This window comes from Perca fluviatilis, chromosome 22, assembly GCF_010015445.1.
Source record: "Perca fluviatilis chromosome 22, GENO_Pfluv_1.0, whole genome shotgun sequence".
In the NCBI taxonomy this organism is placed as follows: domain Eukaryota; kingdom Metazoa; phylum Chordata; class Actinopteri; order Perciformes; family Percidae; genus Perca; species Perca fluviatilis.
This window is the reverse complement of record NC_053133.1, coordinates 5,873,176-5,897,199: the sequence shown is the minus strand read 5'-3', so window position 1 is coordinate 5,897,199 and position 24,024 is coordinate 5,873,176. Positions and strand designations below refer to the sequence as shown.

The 24,024-nt window shown below is 45.5% G+C and overlaps 1 protein-coding gene across 1 annotated transcript in view; it reads right to left on the bottom strand.

The window, feature by feature from the left end:
- Positions 1 to 1,433: 1,433 nt before the first annotated feature.
- Positions 1,434 to 24,024, bottom strand: part of tgfbr1b (transforming growth factor, beta receptor 1 b) — a 41,127-nt gene continuing 18,536 nt past the window's right edge. The window contains exons 2-9 of the mRNA XM_039790046.1: positions 18,563 to 18,814; positions 17,260 to 17,526; positions 14,161 to 14,391; positions 12,920 to 13,087; positions 11,158 to 11,314; positions 7,615 to 7,739; positions 7,392 to 7,522; positions 1,434 to 4,953 (exon numbers count right to left, since the gene is read on the bottom strand). Of these exons, the coding sequence (XP_039645980.1) occupies positions 4,828 to 4,953; positions 7,392 to 7,522; positions 7,615 to 7,739; positions 11,158 to 11,314; positions 12,920 to 13,087; positions 14,161 to 14,391; positions 17,260 to 17,526; positions 18,563 to 18,814 (1,457 nt within the window). The 3' untranslated portion in view covers positions 1,434 to 4,827. The remainder of the gene's footprint in view (positions 4,954 to 7,391; positions 7,523 to 7,614; positions 7,740 to 11,157; positions 11,315 to 12,919; positions 13,088 to 14,160; positions 14,392 to 17,259; positions 17,527 to 18,562; positions 18,815 to 24,024) is intronic.

Here is a 24,024-nt window from a genome sequence, read left to right as displayed (position 1 = left end):
GGTCCATCCTGGCGTTTAAACAATGTCCAACTGCTGCTTTCAAAACGGTCACATTTCAATGTGTATGCATGTAATACTGCCTTTAATCAATGGCAAAATGATGCTGTGTGATACCGTTACAGAGTATAATTTTTGACATTGTATGATTTACAATTACTCTGGAACGCATCATCGGTGTTACCGTATTTTGGCCTAGGTTAGAGCAACTAGATGGGGGGGGGGTCAAAGGTTATGGGACGCCACTGATGGGCGACCAAACAAAACGTCCCGTATCATTGCATTAGATTGTTCTGGGTTTGAACATTGTTGGAAAGCGTTTGGGATAATGTCACAATGTCACAATAACAGCTATATAATATAGGTGTAGTCGTTTTTCTTTTTGCAGAAATATTACAAATGATTTCTTTAAGCATAGATTTGTGCGAATGCACCTTTTGTCGATGGGGCCCAATGTTCTGGGAAAACCTGGAACCGACTAGATTTTCTTAACACTGGAGTAATAAAAGAGTGAATGGTTGAATGATCGGTAGAACTGAACAGTTCAGTACCCTGGCCCATGTGGACATGGGGTCTACGCACGCAGGAAAACATCTGGTTGAGGTCCCTGCTGTTAATAATTTCCAATTTTCCAATGTTCGAGCAAGTAATTTAATAAATCTGTGGTTCTGTTCTGTTTTTAACGGTCTGTGGTGAGTCGGTCCACGTCGTGGGAGGCTAAACTGATGGAGTACTCTTCTAAAGATAACAGTACGCTTCAAACTAAAGGCTTGTCTGGGCTGTGTACGACAATTTCTGTAACTTCCGGAAACCGAGAATCTGACGAGCGTGCCCTCTTCACTGATTGGCCGAGTACCAACACCACGAGTGCCTTTAGGACGGACCATCCCAAAGTGTGAGCTGTTATCCCCGTCTGTACCATTCACTGCGTCGGTCGAAAACTAGTTTGGTTTTTAAACACACCACGACCTCAAGGATGCGAGCTGGCCCGCCCGGTGTGCAGCGGGGGGAAGCCGGGCTGTTAGCTAGGAGATGTCGCTAAGTCCGTTAGAGAACATGGAATGACAAGAGAGAAAGGCAAGATAGAATCACGGACACAGACAGAGATTGCTCTTTAGAGACCACAAGAGGAAAAGTCCTCTTGTGGTCTTGAACAGATAGAGTACAAAGCTGCTGGTGACTTTAAGACAGAATGAAGGTTGTCCTAGACGAGGCCAACCAGAGGTGCTGTTGAGCGGTCGTTGCTGCTGCCGATGTCCTAGAGAATGGCGCCGCTAACGGACTACACATGGTATCCGGTCTCAACCCTCCCAAAGGCCTAGCGGGGTTAGCATTTAGCTAACAGCAAACCGGCGCGGCGTAGCCTTCGACGGATCGACCAAGTTTCCTTTTTTCGTTTTGGCCACTTTTGTACACTTTAGACATTCCACTCAGCGTAGTCCGTCACCCTTTTTGTATTTAATATAGCAGCGAGTTCCACTTCACTTTCTTCAAAGATCAGGCAACTTTCTTCTTTTGTATATTTACAATAATGTGTCACATTCTGCCACTGCTGACCATTTCTACATATTTAAAAAAAACTAAAAAAAAAAAAAAATTCACGACTCGGACCAGTGAACTACATCCCAATGTGTCTGCTATTTGTCAAACTTTGGGTTCTTTCTTACCAAAGTTTAAAAAGGATGACGGGAGGCTCTGAATCAACCCAAAAACAACCGGTTGAGTCATTAGCACTAACATGGAATCCATGTTAGTGCTAATGACTCAACCGGTTGAGTTGTGACATCCATGGCATGGATTTCACGACTCAACCGGTTGTGACATCCATGTCAAAGTGCTGTCTGCAAAGAAATGGGCACTGAGCTTCTCCTGAAGAAAGGCATTAATGCTAATAATGACATTACACGGGATGTATGCCAGATTATTAGGACATTATCCATCTATTTGACATGATCAGTTACTGTAAGGACTTTACTCAACCAGAAGTGGATGTCTTTGTTCCTCGCCCTCCTCTACACTCCTAGTAGAAGAAACTAGCTTTCAGTGGATTTCGAACCGTGCTGTTCGGTATGCGTGTACTCAGTGGCTTCCCACCACGGCCCACGGAGGTCGCAGCTTTCCATTCTCGCCGAACACCGCCAAGCAGAGAACGACAACTCCTCGTTGACGACGAGCTGGTTTCGCGTCGGAGCAACATGGCACAAAAATGATCAGATTCAGACGACCTGAAAGGTATTTACATCCAACGCCAGCTCTCGCCTCCGCTCGGGAAGCGAGGCGGACAACTACGTAGCAGCACATCAATAAACCGCAAAGACAAACAACGGAGACAGACCGACTCAACCCTGCAGTGGTTCACAAGTGCACTTATTGCTGAACAATCGAAAGACTCTTTGACTCGGTGTATTCATCACTGACTGCTTCATGCTGTGCATTTAAACTGGATCTCATCACGGACTTGCTTTGACTTGTCCTAAAAAGACAAGTGCTTCCGGTGGAACTCGGGACACATCTCTGTAAAGTCAGTCCGCGCGTTCAGATGTATCGCAACCTGGCAAAAGGACAAACACTTGACCGAAACAAACTGTGAAATCGGGTGCTGCATATATTTTTTTTGTCCTTTAGATAGAATAATGACACATTTATCATAGTAATCAATTATATAGTATATGTATATATAAATCTTTTTTCATTAAAAACTAAAAACACAAATAAAGAAAGAAAGAATAAGAGCAGATCCTGACTCTTATGTGTTGGTCCCTTAAGGCTTGCTAAGCTGAAATGACAAAATTGTCCTTTTGATGCACATTTTCATTTTCATCTTTTTTTTTTTTTATAGTAGAAAAGACCTTGCCACAAAAAAGAAGAAAAAAAATTATACATAACCTGGAAAATCTATGGCTTAGTAAATCTCCGTTTGCTATATTTAAATGAATGAATGTACCTCCTTGTTGATGATTATCCTACAGGAGGAGAAAAAAGTTGACATGAAAGGATCAAAAATCAGAAATCCAAGAGTTTACATTTATAGGGCAACATCAGTAATGCTTACAAGTCTTTGTGTCTTTTTTCCAAAGCCGCCGCCAGCTTCTGTGGCATTATCTTTCCAAATAAACACAGTTTGAGGTGCTGGAGCGTGTTGTCCAGACTCGCTGCACGATGAGTTGTTGCTGAGGTGGTCGGTGTCGGTGAGGGGGGGGGTTGTGATGGCACCAGAGAGTCGGCTGGACTTGGGGTGCTGTGACGCTGCTGTGTGTCCCCTCCTTGCTTTGCGTACCTATTTTCTTGGGTGTGCATAGTACGAGCGCGCTGTGTGCTCGGCAGGCCTCTTCTCTGACACATACACACAAACACACAGCGTGTCACACACAGACACACACACACACACACCCACCCAGCCGACATGAGAGGAGTTGGGTTGTTAAAGCACTGGCACTTTCCGGTAACAGCTGGTTGGAAGGCATGGTGGCAGCTGAGCGCTGTTGCTGTTGTTCTTGCGGTTTGTGGTTTAGCAGAGCACAGTATAGAAAATAGACACATTTATCTACTGTATATTGCATATGTTGATCATGTTCGCCAAAAATGAATGAGGTCATCATGTCCAGTTTAGTTTAGCAAAAAAAAAAAAAAAAAAAAAAGATCCCCTGCCACCAAAACGAAAATTGAAAAAACAAACAAACAATAAATTAAACTGACCTGTCCGACTCCCTGGGGGAGTGACGGATATACAACAGTGCAAACGCGTTGCAGAGATGAGAGAGAACTAAAGCGATGAAGGAGCCCGCAGGGCGGCTTACAGAGCGTCCCATAACCCCCGGGTCCACGCTTCAGTTCCCAATGCTACTGTAAGACAACTCAACAGTAGGGCTGCACACAACGCCACCTTTACTCTCTGAAATACTCTGGATCATGGCTGAGCGGCTCCGACAGCTGCGGACCAGTGGAACAAAGCTCCACCTCTAAACCACAGAGCACGTCGGACCAAATGTGCACTGTTCATCCCGTTTGTCTTTGGATTTGACTAGCAGGTCACTCAAGTGTGGTACATGTTACACTGCTCAGCGTCCCTGTGATCAGAACCAATTATGCACCTCACACATTCAAATATGTACATATCATGCTAATGCCACAAATCACATGGATCTATTCCAAAAGTTCCCTTGGGCTCGTTTCCGGTGGGAGGACATTTCCCATGACTCGCAGCGCTCTTCAAAGATGTGAATGAGCGAGGTGCAGCCCTACTGAAGAGTAGCTTAGCTCTCTAATGCTGATATACAATGAGGCCGCCCAGCTGATTCCCAGCTGCCTGGCTTGCCTAATGGTAACCTGACGGGCTCTGAGCTCTTATTGGTTGTGATGAGTGGTGGAGGCGGGACTTGAGATGGGTCCCATGTGATGAATGTAGCAAAGGAGGATGGAGGATATCCTTTAATGGCTCGCGGCCCTCCCTCATTAGATCCATCCATCCATCCATCCATCCATCCATCCTGTGTGCACGTCAGCACAGTGCACCACACGCGCGCACACGCACACACACACGCACACACACACACACACACACACACACGCACCCACACACACACACCTCCTCACGTTCACGACTCATCAGTTTGTCAATGAAGGAAATGGGATGAGAAAAAAAGAGCTCAGGGGGCAAAGTCTTCAGTTCCCTTCGAACCAAAGGGGGCACAGCAAATGAATAATAATGAAGATAATAATGCTGTAATGATAACGATATGGATGCCAGTCAGAGGTGTGTGTGTGTGTGTGTGTGTGTGTGTGTGTGTGTGTGTGTGTGTGTGTGTGTGTGTGTGTGTTTGGTAGGGATGTCTACATCTTGATGCCCTCCTGTTGGCTGAGCTGAGACAGGGTTTTCTTGATCCGCAGAGCGGTGAGTCGGGCGGCACTGTTGGCGTACCAACACTCCCTCATGATCTTGGCCATCACCCGCAGGGCCTGCAGAGGACGGAGGAGACATTCGTTACAACAGGACGGGCATTTTTAACGCAGCACTTTCCATTCTGTCTTTGAGCAAAGCTCGGCTAAACCCGGACTGGTTTTAAATCCAGACCGATGAAAACCTGGGTGTCACACGATCGGTGTTGTGGGCTTCCCGAGGCTCAATTCTTGCTCCCACCTTATTTGCAGTTGCATGCTTCCTTCGCGACACAGACTTTATACTTCCAGGTATGAAGCTGCTGAAAATAAAACCCCTCTATCTGCTTCTGATCATGGCTATAAAGAAAACCTAAAAGCTTAAACAGCACATTTGTGTCCCGTTTGATCTGGTATATTCTGGGATGTAGTTGAATCTTTCCTCACGGCTAACTTAGTGAGAGTTTACCCCTAGGTGTGGCTGTATGCGTGAGTCAGCATATCTCTACCTATACCTTTCTACAGTGCCGACACGCTCCAGGCCAGGCCACGCTCATCAGCTGGAGATACTCTACACACTCCCTCAGCTGAAGCGCATATCTGATGTCGGGGTTTGCACATTCAAAAGCTTTCAGACACGGCCTCATTTAATCTGACAGTCTGATGTATGGGCTAAATGGAGCCAACTCAGGGCTAGATTTATCAAGCCGTTTGCGCCTGTTTCCAGGCGCTAATTGGTCGCAAAGACGGACGTAACCGATGCGGGCTATTTACTAACAGGGCGCACTTGGGTAAAATGGCAGATTGTCTGCCACATGAGCGAGAAGAGACAAGTTGCGCTTTCAATATGCGTTCGTGGGAGGGTCGTGGGGAAAGTGGGAGTTCCACCCAAAAAGGTGGGAGGATAAGCGCAAAGTGCACCTAATTATATATTCCGTGGTATTTACAAAGACTGTCAGTAAGAGCCCTTCTATTCTGCGGGGGAAATTCTCCGCCCTTTAAACCAGCCGCAATCGAGTTTCCTCGTAGACCTTTATGCCGCTGGTGAAATGGCAACAGCAATTTGAGCAAGACGAAGACATAGGCGAGGCTGAAAATATTTTTAACAGAAGAATCACACTTTGTCAGTGAACACAACATCATTAAGCGTTACAGATCAAGCAGACATGCAATATTAGAGTTACTGGAAGAAATCAAAGATGAAATTGAATCTCCCACTCAGCGTTCACATCCCACTCCAGCAGTTGTTAAACTCCTCGCTACATTACAAATATTGGCATCAGTATCATTTCAAACAGTCATAGCATCAGCAGTGGGAATATCGCAGTCTGCACTCAGCCATATCATAGCACCAGTACCGCTTTGCTACAGCGCAATTTACGGTCTAGTGGGCGGAGAAAGACGCTGATTGCCTGATGGGTGTCAGGGTTGATAAATACTACGCAAACTGTGGAAGCATAGCGTGCGCTATTACCGAACTCGCATAAACAGACGCAGCGCAAACTGCGCTAGTGTTAGTAAATTAGGCCCTCAAAGAGATGCCTCGAGGTCGTCTAGTGCAATCAAGTATTGGGTAAGAGCCTTGGTTATTATTTTTCCCAGCAGTATTGCTCCTCTTCCACCGCCTACCTGCCCGACGGATGGGTTAATGTCACGTTGCTATGGAGGTGGTATCTGGCGTGGTAGTGTCGGAGGGATTTTATGATTACAAGTACGAGTGCATGCGCACGGCATTGGACGGTGCATCCCTATTTTCAGTTTCACAGCCTGTTGTTTTCTGGGAAAGTGGTGTGTTCAGTGTTCGTACAAAACACAAGTGTTTATAATGCTCCAATTTTTCAAATGAAAATAATTGAACAAAATGCAGTCTCTTTAACGGTCTGTCTTTGTGCTGAACTCACGTTGAACCGTGACTGACGGTGTGTACCGTTACAGCTCTACAAAGACTACAGCCAATGGCCAACTAGCATGTAGTTTTCAGCAGGCGCCAACCTCCGGGTCTGACAAAGGAAGCCAAATAGGAAAAGTGCCAAAATATGAAGTTCCTTGAGTGGCCGCTCGAGGCTGGCTCCAACAGAGTCAATCCCCACAGACCCCCATGTTAAAATGCCTAACTTTACAGCCTAGTGCTCTCCATAGCGACTTTCTAAAGTCTGGAGTTAAAATTGGGCTTTGAGTGGCAGGTAGCTGTCGTCACAAGAGGCTAATGTTAGCTGCTAGCTGTCTGCTCTGCTAGACTAGTTCTGGTGCCTTTTGGGGAATTTATCATGCAATTATCAGAGAAATAATATGGCTTGCTGTGCGTTTAGTGGAACTAAAAAGGACTGTAAAGAAGTCTGTGCGGTTTCTTTTGGCGAGTGAAATTATAGTATTAATTTAAAATTGTTTCTCAAGAGTCACTTCACGCTGATGATAGCAACGTTACACATAAACTTCAGACTTCAGGACCTCGGAGGCAGAAACTGGACGTGTAGACCGAAGCCTACAGTCTATGGGGAACAGACTTGTCCCTGTCCTACCTCACAGCTCTGCCAGCGGTTGGGAATGTTGGGCCGAAGCTTCTGCTCACACACCACCTTCCTCATCTCCTCCACTGATGGATCCGACTGGACCAGGTCGTAGTAGGGCAGCTGGTAGTCCTCATGGATGCCTGACAGAAAGACACCAGGTTCAAATACTCATCAGTGTGTCTGACCATGCATCGTCCCTCCACCATGCAGAAACTGCTGTGTCATCATTCACCTCCCATAGAGCAGCGGCTGGCGATCTCCCAGAACACCAGGCCCATGGCGTAGATGTCCGCTCGCTTGAAAGACTCAAAGTGTTTCATGTTTATGGAGTCGTCCAGTACCTCCGGAGCCATATACCTGAGAGAAAGACCACGCGCTGTTAGCAAACATCACTCGTTTCTGTACCACGGCATGTCACAGGAGATAGATTCTACCCGACCTTAAAAACGGCATGTTCACTGCAAACTCACGGTCCTCTCGTTCCGATTTACAGCCCCCCTCTCTTGGCTTCAAAGAACTCACCGCTCAACAGGCTACACGTTGTAAACATAGACAGTATACAATGGACCAATAGACCCCGTTGCTCTGGACGGAGACCAGTGAAGGATATTAAAAGCACTTTTCCAGTGATGGCCAGCTTTACTGCGCAGCCTCCAACTGAGAGAGAGAACGTAAATGTGACGTGAACAACCTGTCTGAAAGTTGGAAGTCTTCTGGTAGCTGGGCCAAGAGAAATCTCAAACATTCCCAATCTTACAGAGACGGAGAGCGTAGGTATATGTCAGGAGATAACATAGGCACATGCTAATTATTGCTAACTAAAATGCTAGTTAACATTAGTAATTAAATCTTTAACAGCTCATGTAAGTCGAAACTGACTGCAAGCTTATCCTGTACTATACGGTAATTCCTCTACTATGTGACACAATCGTTAGCCTATTTGTACAAAAGCGTCTGCTACGGAGCCATAACGTGAGGTACAAGGTAATGGAGCCTTTTATACATTGTCGTGTTTCTTTAGAACTAAACAATGGACAAACAGAGTCTTTAAACGCTTCAGATGTAAAGTTATTCGCTGTCAAAGTGACGTCAAAATGAATGCTAGTCAGTGGAATGCTGACGGGAGGTGATGGCTTTGTAGCATCAAAATGGCGCCATAGGAGGTTCGAGTTCTGAAGCGAAGCTTACCCCCTTGGTTGTAAACAGCCGTGGCCGCTTGCCTGCTCCTCCGGTAACGTTAGCCGTTAGCAGGGTTAGCATGGAGGCATTAGCCAGGACTCGTCGGGATCACTTTACTGGGTGTGTCTCAATTGATTGCGAGTAACCAACTTGTGTACTCTAACTATATAATTCAGTGTGAGTACACAAATGTTGAAAGGACATAAAATGCCCGTCCCTTGTAGTCGCAATAAAATTAGCCTGAAGCTAATGCTTAGCTACCTGTTGAGGAAATTAGCAAACTCGGCAACCTTTTGGGCTCTAAGCTGTCCATGGGGACACTAGTTGTTGCACTATGACCATTAATTGCATTTTATTATGTTGTTCTATGCTCTATTGCACATTTTGTGTATGTCTTGTTATGACATTTTCAAATATTTTAATAAAGAAGTTCATGTTTCAAGTTAAAGTACCTGAAATCTTAGAAAATCCCCCCCTTTTTTTTTTACCGTGGTATCGAAATTGGCATCGAGAACCGTGTTATTTTACTGGTATTGGCAGCGACTACTGAATTTTTGGTATCGTGACACCCCTAACGACAACCCCCAAAATATTACAGTATATTCAACCGGAGCAAATGAGACTAGTGCACAATGCGTGGCAAACTCATTAAAATAATAGCGCTTTATTTATTTTTAAAGTAGGGCTGGGATGATTCATCGACGTAATCAACGTCACAGATTACCAAAATACGTCGATTTGCATAATGTGCGTCGATGCGTTGGAATAGAGGAAGAAGGCAGCGCGCGTTAAGCATGGATTCGTCTGAAGAAGCTGCAGCTAAAAAACATCGCCAACGGTCATCTAAAGCGTGATTTATGCTTGTGTGTTAAATCTACGCTGTGGCTATGTCCGTACGTAGACACAGAGCGTACGTTGGACCCTACGCTGTAGCCTGATGTGCCCCCTCGAACATAGTTAACTACACATCTCAGCGACGCACAGCGCTCGGTCCGTGTTTCAAATGCACAACACATACAGTAAAGTTCCTACTGTTAAAGTCGACCCCTCCCCCAGGTTTCCCCCTCAGCTCATGTCCTGTGCTCTCATTGGCTGCAACGTCCCGACAGACAGGTCCAGATATTAAGCCTGCTAGATATCTGGAAAGTGTCTGCGAAGCATCTTTGAACAGTGCACGCATGGCTCCCGAGCACCGATTGCCCTCTGATGTCCCTCCGTCGAGGAGGTCAGGAAAAGCAGGGCTAAAGGGTTGCAGTGTGCACGTGGCTCGCTCTCTCTTTTCTGGCATTATGATGGTGGGATCAGATCAGACCATCAATATGTCTGACATGGATTCAGTCAAGGCCAGAGCTTTTGTCTCCACTGACCCGAGGCTTACTGAATTATTCAGGGGTGCTGGAAATCAGCCGCAGTGTTAAACCCCTGCCAGACATGCAGGCAGAGAAAGACATAAACAAGAAGAAAAAGAGGGAGAGAGAAAAACAGAGCAGGATGACAGCTGTGCTGTTATATCTGTGGGAGGAGGAAGGGAAAGAGTGCTGCTAACTTTCCAGTCTATATAACAGGACAGGAGATATGTGGACCAACAGGGACAGTGGATGTGTCTACCAACAGGGACAGTGGATGCCTCTACCTACAGGGACAGTGGATGCCTCTACCTACAGGGACAGTGGATGCCTCTACCTACAGGGACAGTGGATGCCTCTACCTACAGGGACAGTGGATGCGTCTACCTACAGGGACAGTGGATGCCTCTACCTACAGGGACAGTGGATGCCTCTACCTACAGGGACAGTGGATGCCTCTACCTACAGGGACAGTGGATGCGTCTACCTACAGGGACAGTGGATGCCTCTACCTACAGGGACAGTGGATGCGTCTACCTACAGGGACAGTGGATGCCTCTACCTACAGGGACAGTGGATGTGTCTACCTACAGGGACAGTGGATGCCTCTACCTACAGGGACAGTGGATGCGTCTACCTACAGGGACAGTGGATGCGTCTACCTACAGGGACAGTGGATGCGTCTACCTACAGGGACAGTGGGTGTGTCTACCAACTGGTACAGCGGCTGTGTCTGATGTTCCAACCCCAGGCTGACTGCTCCGGTATCTGGTCCGGCCTGCATGCATCAGACCCCAGACTTCAACCCGCTTCATACTAGGTGGTGTTTAATGTTGAAGGGGAAGCACAGACTCAAGGCCACAGTGTGTGTTTGGACTCATTTCAAGCTATCTGTGCTGTGCTGCCCTCCGTCCCCCCCCCACTCCCCGCAACCACATAACACAGATCCCATGACTGATCCAAACCTAGAGCTGACGCAAAGTCTCAACAGTCCAGACAGACAGGCTGACACTCTTTATGTTCACCGTCACTCACTGACATCACAGCTGCCTACAGGCACACAGAACGGAGTTTATCCCAAAAGGAAACTCGTCTCACCAGCTGACATCGTAACACTGCGCCCGTTTTCAATATGCTCACCTCGGACAGCACGGTGTGCTCACGGATTGAAAAGTGCTCTATAACTGGGACACATTATAATATTGATGACAGATTCCAGTTCCTCCAGTGGAGACCGAACACGCAGTCACCTTTTGGTTCCCACTCTGTGGTTTGGAGCGATGTCGATGGTGTCGGTGGCCGAGTCGTGGCGGACGGCCAGCCCCAGGTCGGCGATGCAGCACGTCCCGTTCTTCTTCACCAGGATGTTCTTGGACTTCAGGTCTCTGTGTGCAATGGCTGGCTTCCCTGGAGACAGACAGTGGCACATTCAGCAGAAGCATCAGCTATATACTGTAGAAATATATATATATATATATATATATATATACACACATACATACATACATACACTGGATATAAAAGAGAAAAAGGGATCAAGACGGGAAGGATTTTGCTTTGACACTTGGTTATCATAGTACAGCTCCTTTAAAAGAAAATCAGACATTTTTATATCAGGCCTTTGATTCTTCAGTCCAGTTTGATGAAGATATGAATCTGATGTCCAACAAGGTGATATTCATTTAGTAGTGATGGTGATTAAAGGCTCCAACGTCGCCTTACAGGCAGCTTACCCTCACCTTAACCCTAACTATAAGCATTGCCACGCTGCCTGGAAGGCGACGTTGGGGGCTAAAAACACTGAGCACCGCACGGTGGGAGGGGCTGTGAGTGTGTGTGTGTGTGTGTGAGCGAGACACAAGTGACAGAGAGACGGAGGAGAGCAGGGAAAGGAAATGCGGCGGCCGGTGTTGATAGTGAGGCGCACCGCCACACATTCGTCTATGTGTGGGAAACACTGCTTTAGATTGCGCGATGTGGTTGTACATCAGTAGCTGACATAAAATTACATCATCCTTCCATTTAGCGCCCGTTTTTTTTTTTTTATTCCTTTTCAGTCCGTGTTTGTGTTGGCCTACTATTTTCTTTTCCCTTGTCCCCTGTACTTGTGTAAAGTGTGCGCGGGTTTCATGAAATGCGCTATATTCTAGGGGTGGGAGGAAAAGAAATCTATAAAGTATAGTATCGCAATATTTTTCGTGGTAATACTGTATCGATACACAGACGCCAAGTATCGATCTTTTATGATATATGTGTTGGTCAGTCTGTCTGCTTGACAATCCCATTTTGCAGCAATAAAATTGAAGTGAGATGAACAAACAGAGAAAAGTATCTTTTTCGATAAAACAGATGTTGACAACATTTTCCTTTGGGGACATCATTTGAAATTGGGAAAAAGGTAATACATTGCAATATATCACAGAATATTGCAATATGTTTAAAATCGCAATAATATCGTATCCTGACACAAGTATCGTGATGATATCTTATCGTGAGGCCTCTGGTGATTCCCACCCCTACTATATTCATCTAAGTTATTATGAGGTTGGTACGTCTTAATGCTTCGGCTCGTGACACGGTGACAGTGATACCCAGTTTAGCTCACGATACATCCAAAATAGACCAAGTTACCATCTGCAACACTTGAAATGCAACGATGTATCTGTAACTTATTATCTTATTGTAAATAAATGATTTTCTGTCTGAGCAAAATATTCACCACAACTATAAGACCCAGGAAGGATAACTCAGTAACACAGCACCGTAAAGTAAAGAGCTTTACGACAGCAGGTGTGGTAAAAACACTATCACTTCTGTCCAAAGTGGCCGCTAGAATCAACACAAAGTGAAAGTTACATATAGCCAAAAATCGAAAACTAATAACTGTGAAACTCAAAACAGTTTATAACAGAACCCCAAGAAGGCCTGGAGCATTTTGTGTGTGTGTGTGTGTGTGTGTGTGTGTGTGTGTGTGTGTGTGTGTGTGTGTGTGTGTGTGTGTGTGTGTCTCACCTTGTGTCCCCACTATCTCCATGTGGAGGTGTGCGAGGCCGCTGGCGGTGGACAGGGACAGTTTGATCATGCCCTCCACAGTGACTGTGTAGCGGTTCAGGTAGTCAAACAGGGAGCCGTGCTCGTGGTAGTCCGACACCAGCCACAGCTGAGTCCACGTGCCGTTATCTGCACACAGACAGACCACGGTTAGACCGACTCATCCCCAGTGTCAGTCTGCATGCCCTACCACGTTACCCATCATGCTCGGAGTAAGTCAATAGAAATATTGAAAAGAACTTGTTTCTTTACACGTTAACGAATGTGCACTGTGAAATGCGTGGTAACCATGGAGACAACAATCACTGATTAAGATAAGGTCTCAACATGATGAATATACGAGTTCTATGATGTACAGAGGTTTGTCAGACGGACCGAGGCTCGGCCCCGTCTAAACATATTCCAGCTGGTGTGAGATCAAGTGTGTGTGTGTGTGTGTGTGTGTGTGTGTGTGTGTCCCACAGCTGTAATTCCATTTCATTTACAGGGTTGGAATCCATCTTGAGTCTCTAATGGCACTTCATTAGTCTGCTAACTGTGGAGCTGTTCTCCCTGTGAAGGTGTGTCGGTGTGTCCCTGCTGGCTCTGAAGGTTATCGGAGTCTGAGTCTATCTGAGTCTAGTCTCACATGTCCAGACCTTCCTCCACAGCGCTGCAGAGGAGGGTCTGGCTAGTTCACATAGCATTCCTGGATGTGAGAAAAACATGCTCGGCTTTATTGGGATTTCGTTAAACCAATCATAATCGTCTTGGGCGGAGCTAAGTGCCGGACAGAGCCACGGTGCCGCTGCAAAATAGCCTCTGGAAGGAACTTGTTTTGGTGGAACGTGTACGTTCAAAGTTTGTTTTAGTCGTGCAACAGAAAACTCAGATTGGACAGATAGTCTAGCTAGCTGTCTGGATTTACCCTGCAGAGATCTGAGGAGCAGTTAACCATAGTCCTCAGAAACCCACCGGAGTTTAGAACGCCAACACAAAGAAAGAGGAAGGGGACGGATATCTGGCAGAAAAGAGGGAAATCTGGCGGAATTTCCGTCGGCAACGCCGTGGATATAGACTAACCTGAGTCTGAGTCTATCTAATTCCATCTGAGTCTATCCAAGTCTATGAGAGTCTATATGCGTCTATCTGAGTTAATACGAGTCTATCTGCGTCTATCCGCCACCTTCTGCGTCTATCTGCGTCTGCTGGACGCTCCTCACCTTTGTTGTCAGCAGCGATGAAGCCCAGAATGTTCTCGTGTCTCAGCATCACCGTCTGGTAGATCTCGGCCTCGCGGAACCAGGAGCGCTCCTCACGGGAGGAGAAGATCTTCACGGCCACCTCCTCGCCACGCCACTTACCCCGCCACACCTCCCCGAATCGGCCCTTCCCGATGCTCTCCTGGAGGATGATGGTCCTGGCGATAGTCCTCTGGACCAGCAGCGGCAGGCCTGGAGGGAAACATTAAGAAAGCTACAGCAAGGTGGCGGTAAAGGAGGAAACTGGAGGGAACCTCCGATGTGTACCCCCCCCGCCCAAGTACAGCATGTTCAACATGTCGGTCTGAACATGGGCTGACAGAGCTGTGTGGAAGGGGGCGGGGCACAGTGGAGCATCTTCCCACCACGACAGCTGTGCTTTCAGCCAAAGGGCTCCAGTGCGAGGACATACAGTACCAGGGCCCCTTTTGATAGAGGAAAGAAGAGAGAGGTTTACCAAAGGTAACAGATGCGGTGGGAAGAAGCTCCACTGTTGAGTGCTGGATCTCTTGGGGGGGCACCTCAGAACAAATGATACGCACTTTAAACTAAAGGTGTGAATCTTCACTGATCTCCCGATTCAATTACGATTATCATGTCAGCGATTTAATTCAATATCTCGATGCATCACGACGCGTCAAATACATTTTTCTATTAAAGCCATGTAGGATATTTAATTCATAGCTTTTCAGGCTTCAAAAACAAAACATTCTGCAGTGGTCAAATACTAAATAAATTGGACACAAAACTACAGCACTGAGCACATGGCACTTCCTGAATGTGCAAAACATAACATGTAAACAGAAATGTTGTTAGGCCTACATTAAATTGTAAACAGAAATAATCGATTATGAGCCTGCCGATTATCGATGCAGCATCGTCCACGATTCGATGCATCGATTATTTGATTAATTTCAACACCTCTACTTTCAACTAGGGGTAGGAATCTCTTGGCACCTCACGATTCAATTCAGAGGCCAACGATTCGATTCTAAACAGATTATCGATGCATCTCGATGCAACAATTTCCATGCGTGATTTTTTAAAATATACATATAAATCTGAGTTTGCTACTCAGAGTTTGCTAATCACTTCCTAGACAAAGCTTAGATTTTGACATATTTGTCACACACAAGTTTTAATGAACGGTTTTGTCTACTGCGGTTTGTATTTTGTAGTCATTCCATGCTTAAGCCTTAAACATGCTTGTGAAAGTCCCCTTCTCTCCCAGTAATCGTCCATGTCGGAGGCTCAGTCATGTTTAAAGGTGGATAACTGGCTTCTCAGAACATGAAACATGAGCTGGTCAGATGTAATGGGATAAAGTAGATGAACGGCCAACAGAATATGTGTTTTGCCTAATTATTTTATGTATGTCTCGTTAGATCAAGTGTATATATACAAAATTAAAAAGATTTTTCCTTTTGGCCATTTTTTTGTGTTTTTTTTTCTGCACTCCTGCCTAAACTCTAAGTTGTTGTCCATCATCCCATCCTCTTTCAGTCACTCAGTTTTCTGATTTGTACTAGTCTGGAGACAGTAACTTTTAAATAAGTAACTTTTTTTTTAAATTAACTTATCAGAATTGAGCATCGAATCGTTCTACAGAGAATCGCGAAGCATCTAAGGATTGATTATTTTTCCCATCCCTACTTTAAAAATTAGATCTTCTGCTCAATAACTGAGCACATTCTGGAGGAGACTGAAGCCTTTTTAAAAGGTGAAATAATCAACATGTTGAAATACTGTGTGTCAGATCACCAGTTTGGCCAACTGCTGATGAGGAAACAGAAAATGAGGAAAGTAAATCCTCCGATTTCAAGACACACACACACACACACACACACACACTGACTCAGCAGTCATTAAAACAGCTCACACAGCTCTACCAACACACACACACACACACACACACGCTTGCATATCGTGCAATATGGTGTAAATATCGAGAAAACTGAATCCAAGTCTTTGCTTGGCGTGTTCGAGGTGCCAGTCTCCACAGAGAGGAGCTCATTTATGGCAAGCATGCAGTGTGTGTGTGTAGTTACACAGCCTGAATCAGGGCCAGCCAGTCGTAATAGACTTCTACTGTACTGTAAGATGTGTGCAGCGGTAGACACCCACGCAACAAAACGGAAAGAATGGCACCTGTGCGTATAAAACTAAGCATCACGTGCACAGAGCAGCCACCACGCACCCGCCAGTGTCTGCTTAGCGAGCGCTGGAGGGCATACACGCTCTCACAGGTAAACTCTGCTCGCAAAGTTGATAACTGCTTGCCAGAAAGAAACTCACTTTTGACATTTTGGGGGCGGCAACTGGCCCTCTTATTAGGGGTGTGAGATCTTGTCGGACGAGATCTTGCTACCTCTTACGATTGGTCACTTTTCAAGGCGATCCCACCCACACGCCTACAGGAAGCCCGGAGGTATACCGGCCGAATAAGTGGTTTTGTGTCTTTATTAACGATGTAGCACAAGATAACACTGTAAATAAAGGAATGTATAAGTGTCTCTCATCAGTTCTGTTGTTAGGGTACGCCTGTACAACTCTCGATTGTTGAATTGGTGCGCAAAGAGCAATACCTGCAATTGTGAAATGATACAATTTGCTCGTGATCATGTTTTAACGTTCTCGGGAGATATGACATATAAACCTGACGCCATAGTGGTATCCATCTTCTCATCCTCCCGACTGTTACTTTACTCAATGGACATATTCAGTTTATCAAAGTGTGTGCTTCCTCCCAGTCTGTCGACATGGTGCCTAACTGACCAGATATTCACTTTGACAAGATCAACCATTTATAGAACTAGGTTTCCTGTTTGAAGCTCAGGCGATGCTTGGTCATCTCACAGCTTCTGAATCTACTGGGGACTTATTGACGTCACACAGCGCCAAACTCTACTGCTCCACTTCCTGCAGTTCAGTCTGATAACATGTGTAACCCTCGCAGACCTGAATGGACATCATGTCCATGATGTAACGGACATGGGTCCGTGATGCGCCCCCCCCCGCCGTGCAGCTGAAGCCCGGGGGACAGCGTGCAGAGCGTCGTACCTGATCCAGAGCCCGAGGTGGTCATGTCATAGATGAGGTCTTTCAGCGTTGTTCCCACGGTGATGAAGGGGTGGTCCATGGAGGGGTCCTCTTCGTTGGGCACCCGGTGGTGGTGGTGGTGGGCCCCTGCACCGCCGGCCCCCAGACCCCTGTGGCTGTGGCAGACGTAGAAGGCCAGGACCAGCAGCAGGCAGAACACACACACGGGGCCGGCAATCACCGCTGCCAGGGCCACGGGGCCCAGAGGAGGGGTCTTCACTGTGGGTACTGCAGGACACGAGGGGGACAGACACACACAGGACATTAGTTAAGAGCTGACCTGTGGGTGCACGGGGTTACATCGGGCCAAGACGTCAACGTATGAGAGAGCCGGAGCGCTTCTCTGGGAGCAGACGATGGCTGCATAACCACCGGGCAGCTGCTGCTGCTGCCTCGGTGATGAAGCACAGACATTAATGACGGCGAGGAGGAGACTTGTGAAAAAGGAGAGCTTAACAACAGAGAAGACTGTGGTGAACGGATGAGCAGCTAACCGAGAGCTGAAGTTAAAGCTTTTGGATTGGGAGTGTACTAACTGCCAATTAACATTTGAAAAGACAGTGCCCGTTCAATATGTGCCTGTTTGGAACAGGCCGTCGCTTGGCCTGGGGTATTGCTGCTTGAAGCTTTCTCCAGAACCAAATTGCACCCCATGATTACTCACAAAAGGACCCCAAAGCCCTAAATATGCAGCCACACTGTATAGCCTACTACTGACACTGTGTACTTCTACATCAGAGGAAGACATTTTACTACTACATTTACCTCACAATTACAATGTGGCGTAATCAGAGACATTTGCCTCATGGACTGATGGCGCTGCACCATGGGCCACCCAATCTGGCTCGTTAGGAGAGTCAGTCAGCAAATATCTGAGTTACTCAACCACCGAGGAGAAAAGGTGGAAGGCAATAAAAATAAAGTTTTTGTTTAGTGTTGTCTATTTAATCAATGATATTGCATGTCGCCACAGTCAGCGATTCCATTTGATGTTGAAACGATTCGGTGTGATATGATGAGATACGATTCAATCTGATAGATAGATAGATAGATAGATAGATAGATAGATAGATAGATAGATAGATAGTACACATTAGGACAAAGAAAGCATATTAGTCGATTATCACGTCGATAAGAGTATTAAATACTTCAGAAATAATCCTTCAGGGTTTGAACTGATCAAAAATGTTTTAATCAAATGAGAGCCTTAATATTAACACGTGTGTGTGTGTGTGTGTGTGTGTGTGTGTGTGTGTGTGTTTACCAGGAATGATATCCAGTTTAGGCTTTTCGTTGCAGTTGTCCGTGGTGCAGCACAAGGGGTAAATGCCCTTGTCTTGTTTGACGGATGGGGCACAGATGAAGGGCCTGTCTCGCGGGATCAGTTCGTTTTCGTGCACACACTGGCGCTGCTCAGTGGTCAGCTGGCCGCCCGACTTACGGATGGCGACGAAGCAGACGCCATCGGTGCTGCAGCTGGAGTTGGCGCTGCAGCGGTCACAGTAACACTGGAGGGCTGAGGAAGAAGAAAGAAGACGATAAAAAGAGACACATGAAATGTCAAAGTAGATAATAGACATAATCCAACAAAAGGTCACGTAGGTGGAGAAGCTTTAGATTTCAGAGCCAGTTACCTGGCAACAACACGGTTTATCACCTCCAGACTACAGGGACGTTTCTTACACGTAGCGCTTCACCACGGCCACAGAGACACCCGGTGTCGGCCCAAAGGCCTTGGTCATCCTTTCCACAAAAGTTAGATCTTAATTTTGAACTATTAATAGTCATTTACTTCCTAGTAACAATAGATAGCCAAAGTCAATGTGCAGACATTGGTATGCATTGAACAGGGCGGTGCCGTCGGCTGGAGCTGTAGAAAACATCAGGGACCAACACGCTCCTCTGCCCATGCTCATTAGATATAGGATTTTATATTGCAGTGGTGCTCCTGTAGGAAGAGCTGTGCAGACAGCTTCTTCAGTCTCATCACTGAGTGGGTTTCTACATGAATCCTTGAGTTGTGGTACTTATGGCTAGAATAAACACAGACGGTAAAAGAATGGACACAGCGACGCTATATACTTCGACGGAGACCAGTGAAGTCACTTTTCCGGTGCTGGCTGAGCGTTACTGAGCAGCCTCCAACTGAGCTTGACGATGTAGATGTGACGTGAACAACCTGTCTGAAAGTGTGAAGTCTTCTGGTAGCTGTGCCAAGAGAAATCTCAATCATTCCAAATCTCACAGAGACGGAGAGCGTAGGTATATGAGAGGAGATAACATAGGCACAGGCTAATTATCGCTAACTAAAATGCTCGTTAACATCAGTAATTAAACCTAAACAGCTAATGTAAGTCCAAACTTCCTGCGAGCTTCTCCTGTACTGTACGGTAATTCCTCTACTGTGCGACAGTTGCGTGGTTATGACACAATCGTTAGCCTATTTCTATAAAAGCGTCTGCTACGGAGCCATAACGTGAGATACAAGGTAATGGAGCCTTTTATACATTGTCGTGTTTCTTTAGAAATAAACAATGGACAAAAAGAGTCTTTAAACGCTTCAGATGTAAAGTTATTTGCTGTCAAAGTGGCGCCAAAATGAATGGGAGCAGGGTGGGAAATTAGCACCCGCCACCAGCCAATGGCGGGTATTTTTTCAAAGTGGCGGGTGACTTTGCCTTGTATACCAGCCACAGTGGCGGGTGGATTGTAAAACATTCCTTGTAACGGATTGGACAGTTTTTGTCAAAGAATGCTGTTGCGAAGTAACAATGCACAATGCTTATAGGAGTCGCGTTACGTTACTGCTAATAATTCCCCAACATTTCTGGATTTTGCGGTTTCATAATAAAAACATTCAAATACCAAAATAACGGAGGACTTTTATTGTGAAGAACTTATAGGAAATAGTCGAGTAGTTTTCAGCGCTAGTCTGTGACACCACGAAGCTGAGCGGAGATACAGACGAAAGGAAAATTATCTGTTAAAAAATGTGGCGACATATCCCCGGTGTTAAGAGGCCCGCCGCGGAGTCAGCAATAGCTATGGATGTACAAACTGTTGAGGGCGAAGAAAAGAAGAGAAGATACTTTTGGAACAAGTGGCGCATTGACAAAACGTACAGCGAAAGACCGTGGCAAAACATTTCAGACCGTCCTACATTTTATCAATGTAGACTGTAACAATGTTTAAGTCGCTGAAAGCTGCTGCCGTTTTAATCCTGTTGGCTCTCTGCTGCTCAGTTCTACCCCGCGACTCACTCACACACACACACACACACACACACACACACACACACACACACACACACACACACACACACACACACACACACACACACACACACACACACACACACACACACACACACACACACACACACACACACACACACACACACACACACACACACACACACGTACAGGATGACCTAAATTGAGGCCAGCTACGCTCGTTATCGTAAGAGCAATGAGAAGTTAAAGTCCAATAAGTCCTTTATCAAACCGTATGAATGTGTCCCAGGCCAGGATAGGAAATTAACTAACAATGTAAAGATCAACAAGCCACTGACACATATGTTCAAATTAGATATAACATAATAAATAAATGATATTAATAAAAATATTTATTGAAGCAATTCAAAATATGCTAGTGCTCTCTCTTTTATAAATTTGAATTCCGGAAAAAGTGGCTGGTAAAATTGGGCATGCACCAGCCACTGTGGCTGGGTGGGCAAAAAAGTTAATTTCCCACCCTGAATGGGAGTCAATGGAATGCTAGCGGGAGGTGATAGCTTGTTAGCCTACAATCTCCCCATGGGAGGTCCGCTTTCCGGATGCTTGCTTACCCCCTTGAGAAGAACACGATGCAGGCGTTTAACAAGAGCATCTAGTTCTTCTCCTGATGGCTTTATTTCATTTGTCTTCATGACAGAGACAGAGGAGGAAACGAGTTGTAAAATGTTGAACTGTGACCAGACATGACCCGTCATCTTCTCCAGGGCCAGTTAAAGCCATCACAAAGTCCAGCTGATGATGTGTCCGTGTGTCTTCACATTGCTTGACTTTCTGTTTTTCAGTGTTGCCTTCACTGAACTGATTCAGAGACATGATGCATGGCTGGCCAGGTTAAAGCAACACAGACAGACTTATGACACAAGGAAAAAATATCTAATTACTGGCAAAAAAACGACGGTTAAAGTGTACGAGCCTGAGTGTAGTTTGTAGCGGACCGCAGATTTGGAACGAGCTTGAGGAAAACTTGAAAGTGTCGTATTCCATCTCCATCTTCAAGAAAAGCCTAAAGGAAAAATTGCTCATAATATATGATTGCTAATTACTCTTTAACTGTTTTAGTTTGTGCGGGGATTGTTCGTTGATTGTTTGTAGTATTTGTTTGTTAGTTTAAGTATGTCTGTATTTTCCTGTATTTTTTATTTTGGTAAATGGAGTTTTTGGTTTGTATATTTTTTGTTGTTGTTTATTGTTATTGGGCCCCCTCCGAAAAGCTTTTAGTAGCTCATTTGGGGTTCCCCATTTCACGCGCCTTGTATATGATTATTGTACTTTATGAAATTGTGTTAAATGATACATTGATGACGTGTGAAAAAATAAACGTAAAAAAACAAAAAACAAAAACAGACCAGTGAATAATTCACAGGCTGTGCACTAAATGACTTATACTTTCCTTATGATACCCTTCTCACACTATTGTTGCGTTGTGGGTCTCTCCCTCCCAGTCAGTCTTCCCCAGAGACGGAGCTTAAAGTATTGGTGCCAACACAATGGGCTACAGTGCCTTCTGACTGGTTAACAACAGGACAGCAGTGGAAAGCTGCACCGTGGTGCAACATCTTCACAGTACTAACGGATGATTTTAAATACACTTAATTATTAAGTAAAATTGAAAGAGAGGAAACACGTGAGCAGTCTGAGAATGTTCAGTGTGATGCAACAGCGTACACACTGATGGAAGTCAGTCCCTGCCAGAGGTGAATACCAGACAGACACCGTGTGAGGAGACAGCTAAATAAAAGCCAGCTGACAGTAGTCTCCTTTGACTCACACACACACACAAACACGTCTAGACAGCTAAACACTTGGAATGTCCCATGGGGTGTGGCGGTGTGTGTTAAATTGAAGGGAAGCTGCTAACAGGAAGTGGTGCTTCAATGTCCTGCTGTTTGGTGCCAAGGGCAGTGACAAGCTTCCTGTGATGTCACATGTGATGAAACACGCAGCCTGCATGCTGAAGTGGTTGGATGAACGGGCTTCAGACTGTGTCCCCTGGCCGTGCCGGGAAGCAGATCCATGAGTGTGAGGGGGCTCGTCACAGCCTTGTGTATTTTATAATCATACCAATATCATGGAGACGGTCACATGATCCTGTGTCTCCAGGATGGGTTAGGGTAAGTTACACAGCAGTCCACCCACACGGTGCACGGATCATGGGCTTGTTGTCATTTCTGAATGAAGCTGCGAGGAACACTAATGACACACAATTGCCGGAAACAATTGCGATTGGTTTAAAGAAACGCCAATAAACCAGAGCACGTTTGCAAAGGAAGGTCTGGCAATGCAAGACTAGTCGAGTCAATTTATTTATAGAGCACATTTAAAGTGCTGTGCAAAGTTATATGATGTTATAAAAACAAAAGGAAGATGATAAAAATATAGACAATGAACATCATACAAACAACACACTTCTATACAAATGTCCGTAAACCATATCATACGCCAATATCTGGGAGATATGATCCCTCCTTCTACCAGTCAACAACAAGTCCCCACCCACCCACACACACACACACACACCAGAAGAAAGATTCGCAGGCAGACAGGTCTGTGGATGAGTCAGCGGCAGACAACCAAACCCATTACTTTTGTTACTAAACAGGGAAACTCATCTTTCCTTCTCTGGGTCTCTCCCACCAGAACGTTAGCCTACGTGCAGCTGGCTTAGCCTGCACAGCAGTTTGAGGAAACCTTAATTAAAAATGAATGAATGTAGTCCCCAAACAAACAGACAAACAAACAAGGGAAGGTTTTCATAAAACAACTGAACAATAATCTATTAAAAACAGCCCATTCCCCTGAGGAGAGGGGGGGAGGGGGGGGCTACACTCTTCCAATCAGAGCACTTCTACACATGAAGCATCTGCAGACAACTGTACACACCACCAGAGACAACATTAGCACCCCTTTAGACAGCAGAATGCCTGGAGTGCATGGAACTCATGGCTCTTGGTTCACTGATAATCAATATGTAAAGACACGTAATGCAGTAACTAACAATGTTCTGATAATCAATATGTAAAGATACATCATGCAGTAATAATGTTCTGATTATCAATATGTAAAGATACATCATGCGGTAATAATGTTCTGATTATCAATATGTAAAGATAAGTTACATCTCCGTTTTGCAGACATGTGCCTGATGTATAAATTGACCCATGATCTTGCACCACCCCCACTCAAGCAATGTGTGCCATTTTGCAGAGATAATGTAAGGGTCACCAGGGCTTCTGTAAGAGGTGACTGTTACACTCAATTTAGGAAGACTAAATTTGGTCAATCAGCTTTTTCATTTACTGTAGTAGAAAAGTGGAACTCAATTCCACTTCATACTAGAGATTGTGCAAGTCTCAGCAGTTTTAAGATGTCCTTAAAGACTTGGCTGAAGGCGAATCAACTATGTGATCATTGACCCTTTTTATAACATGGA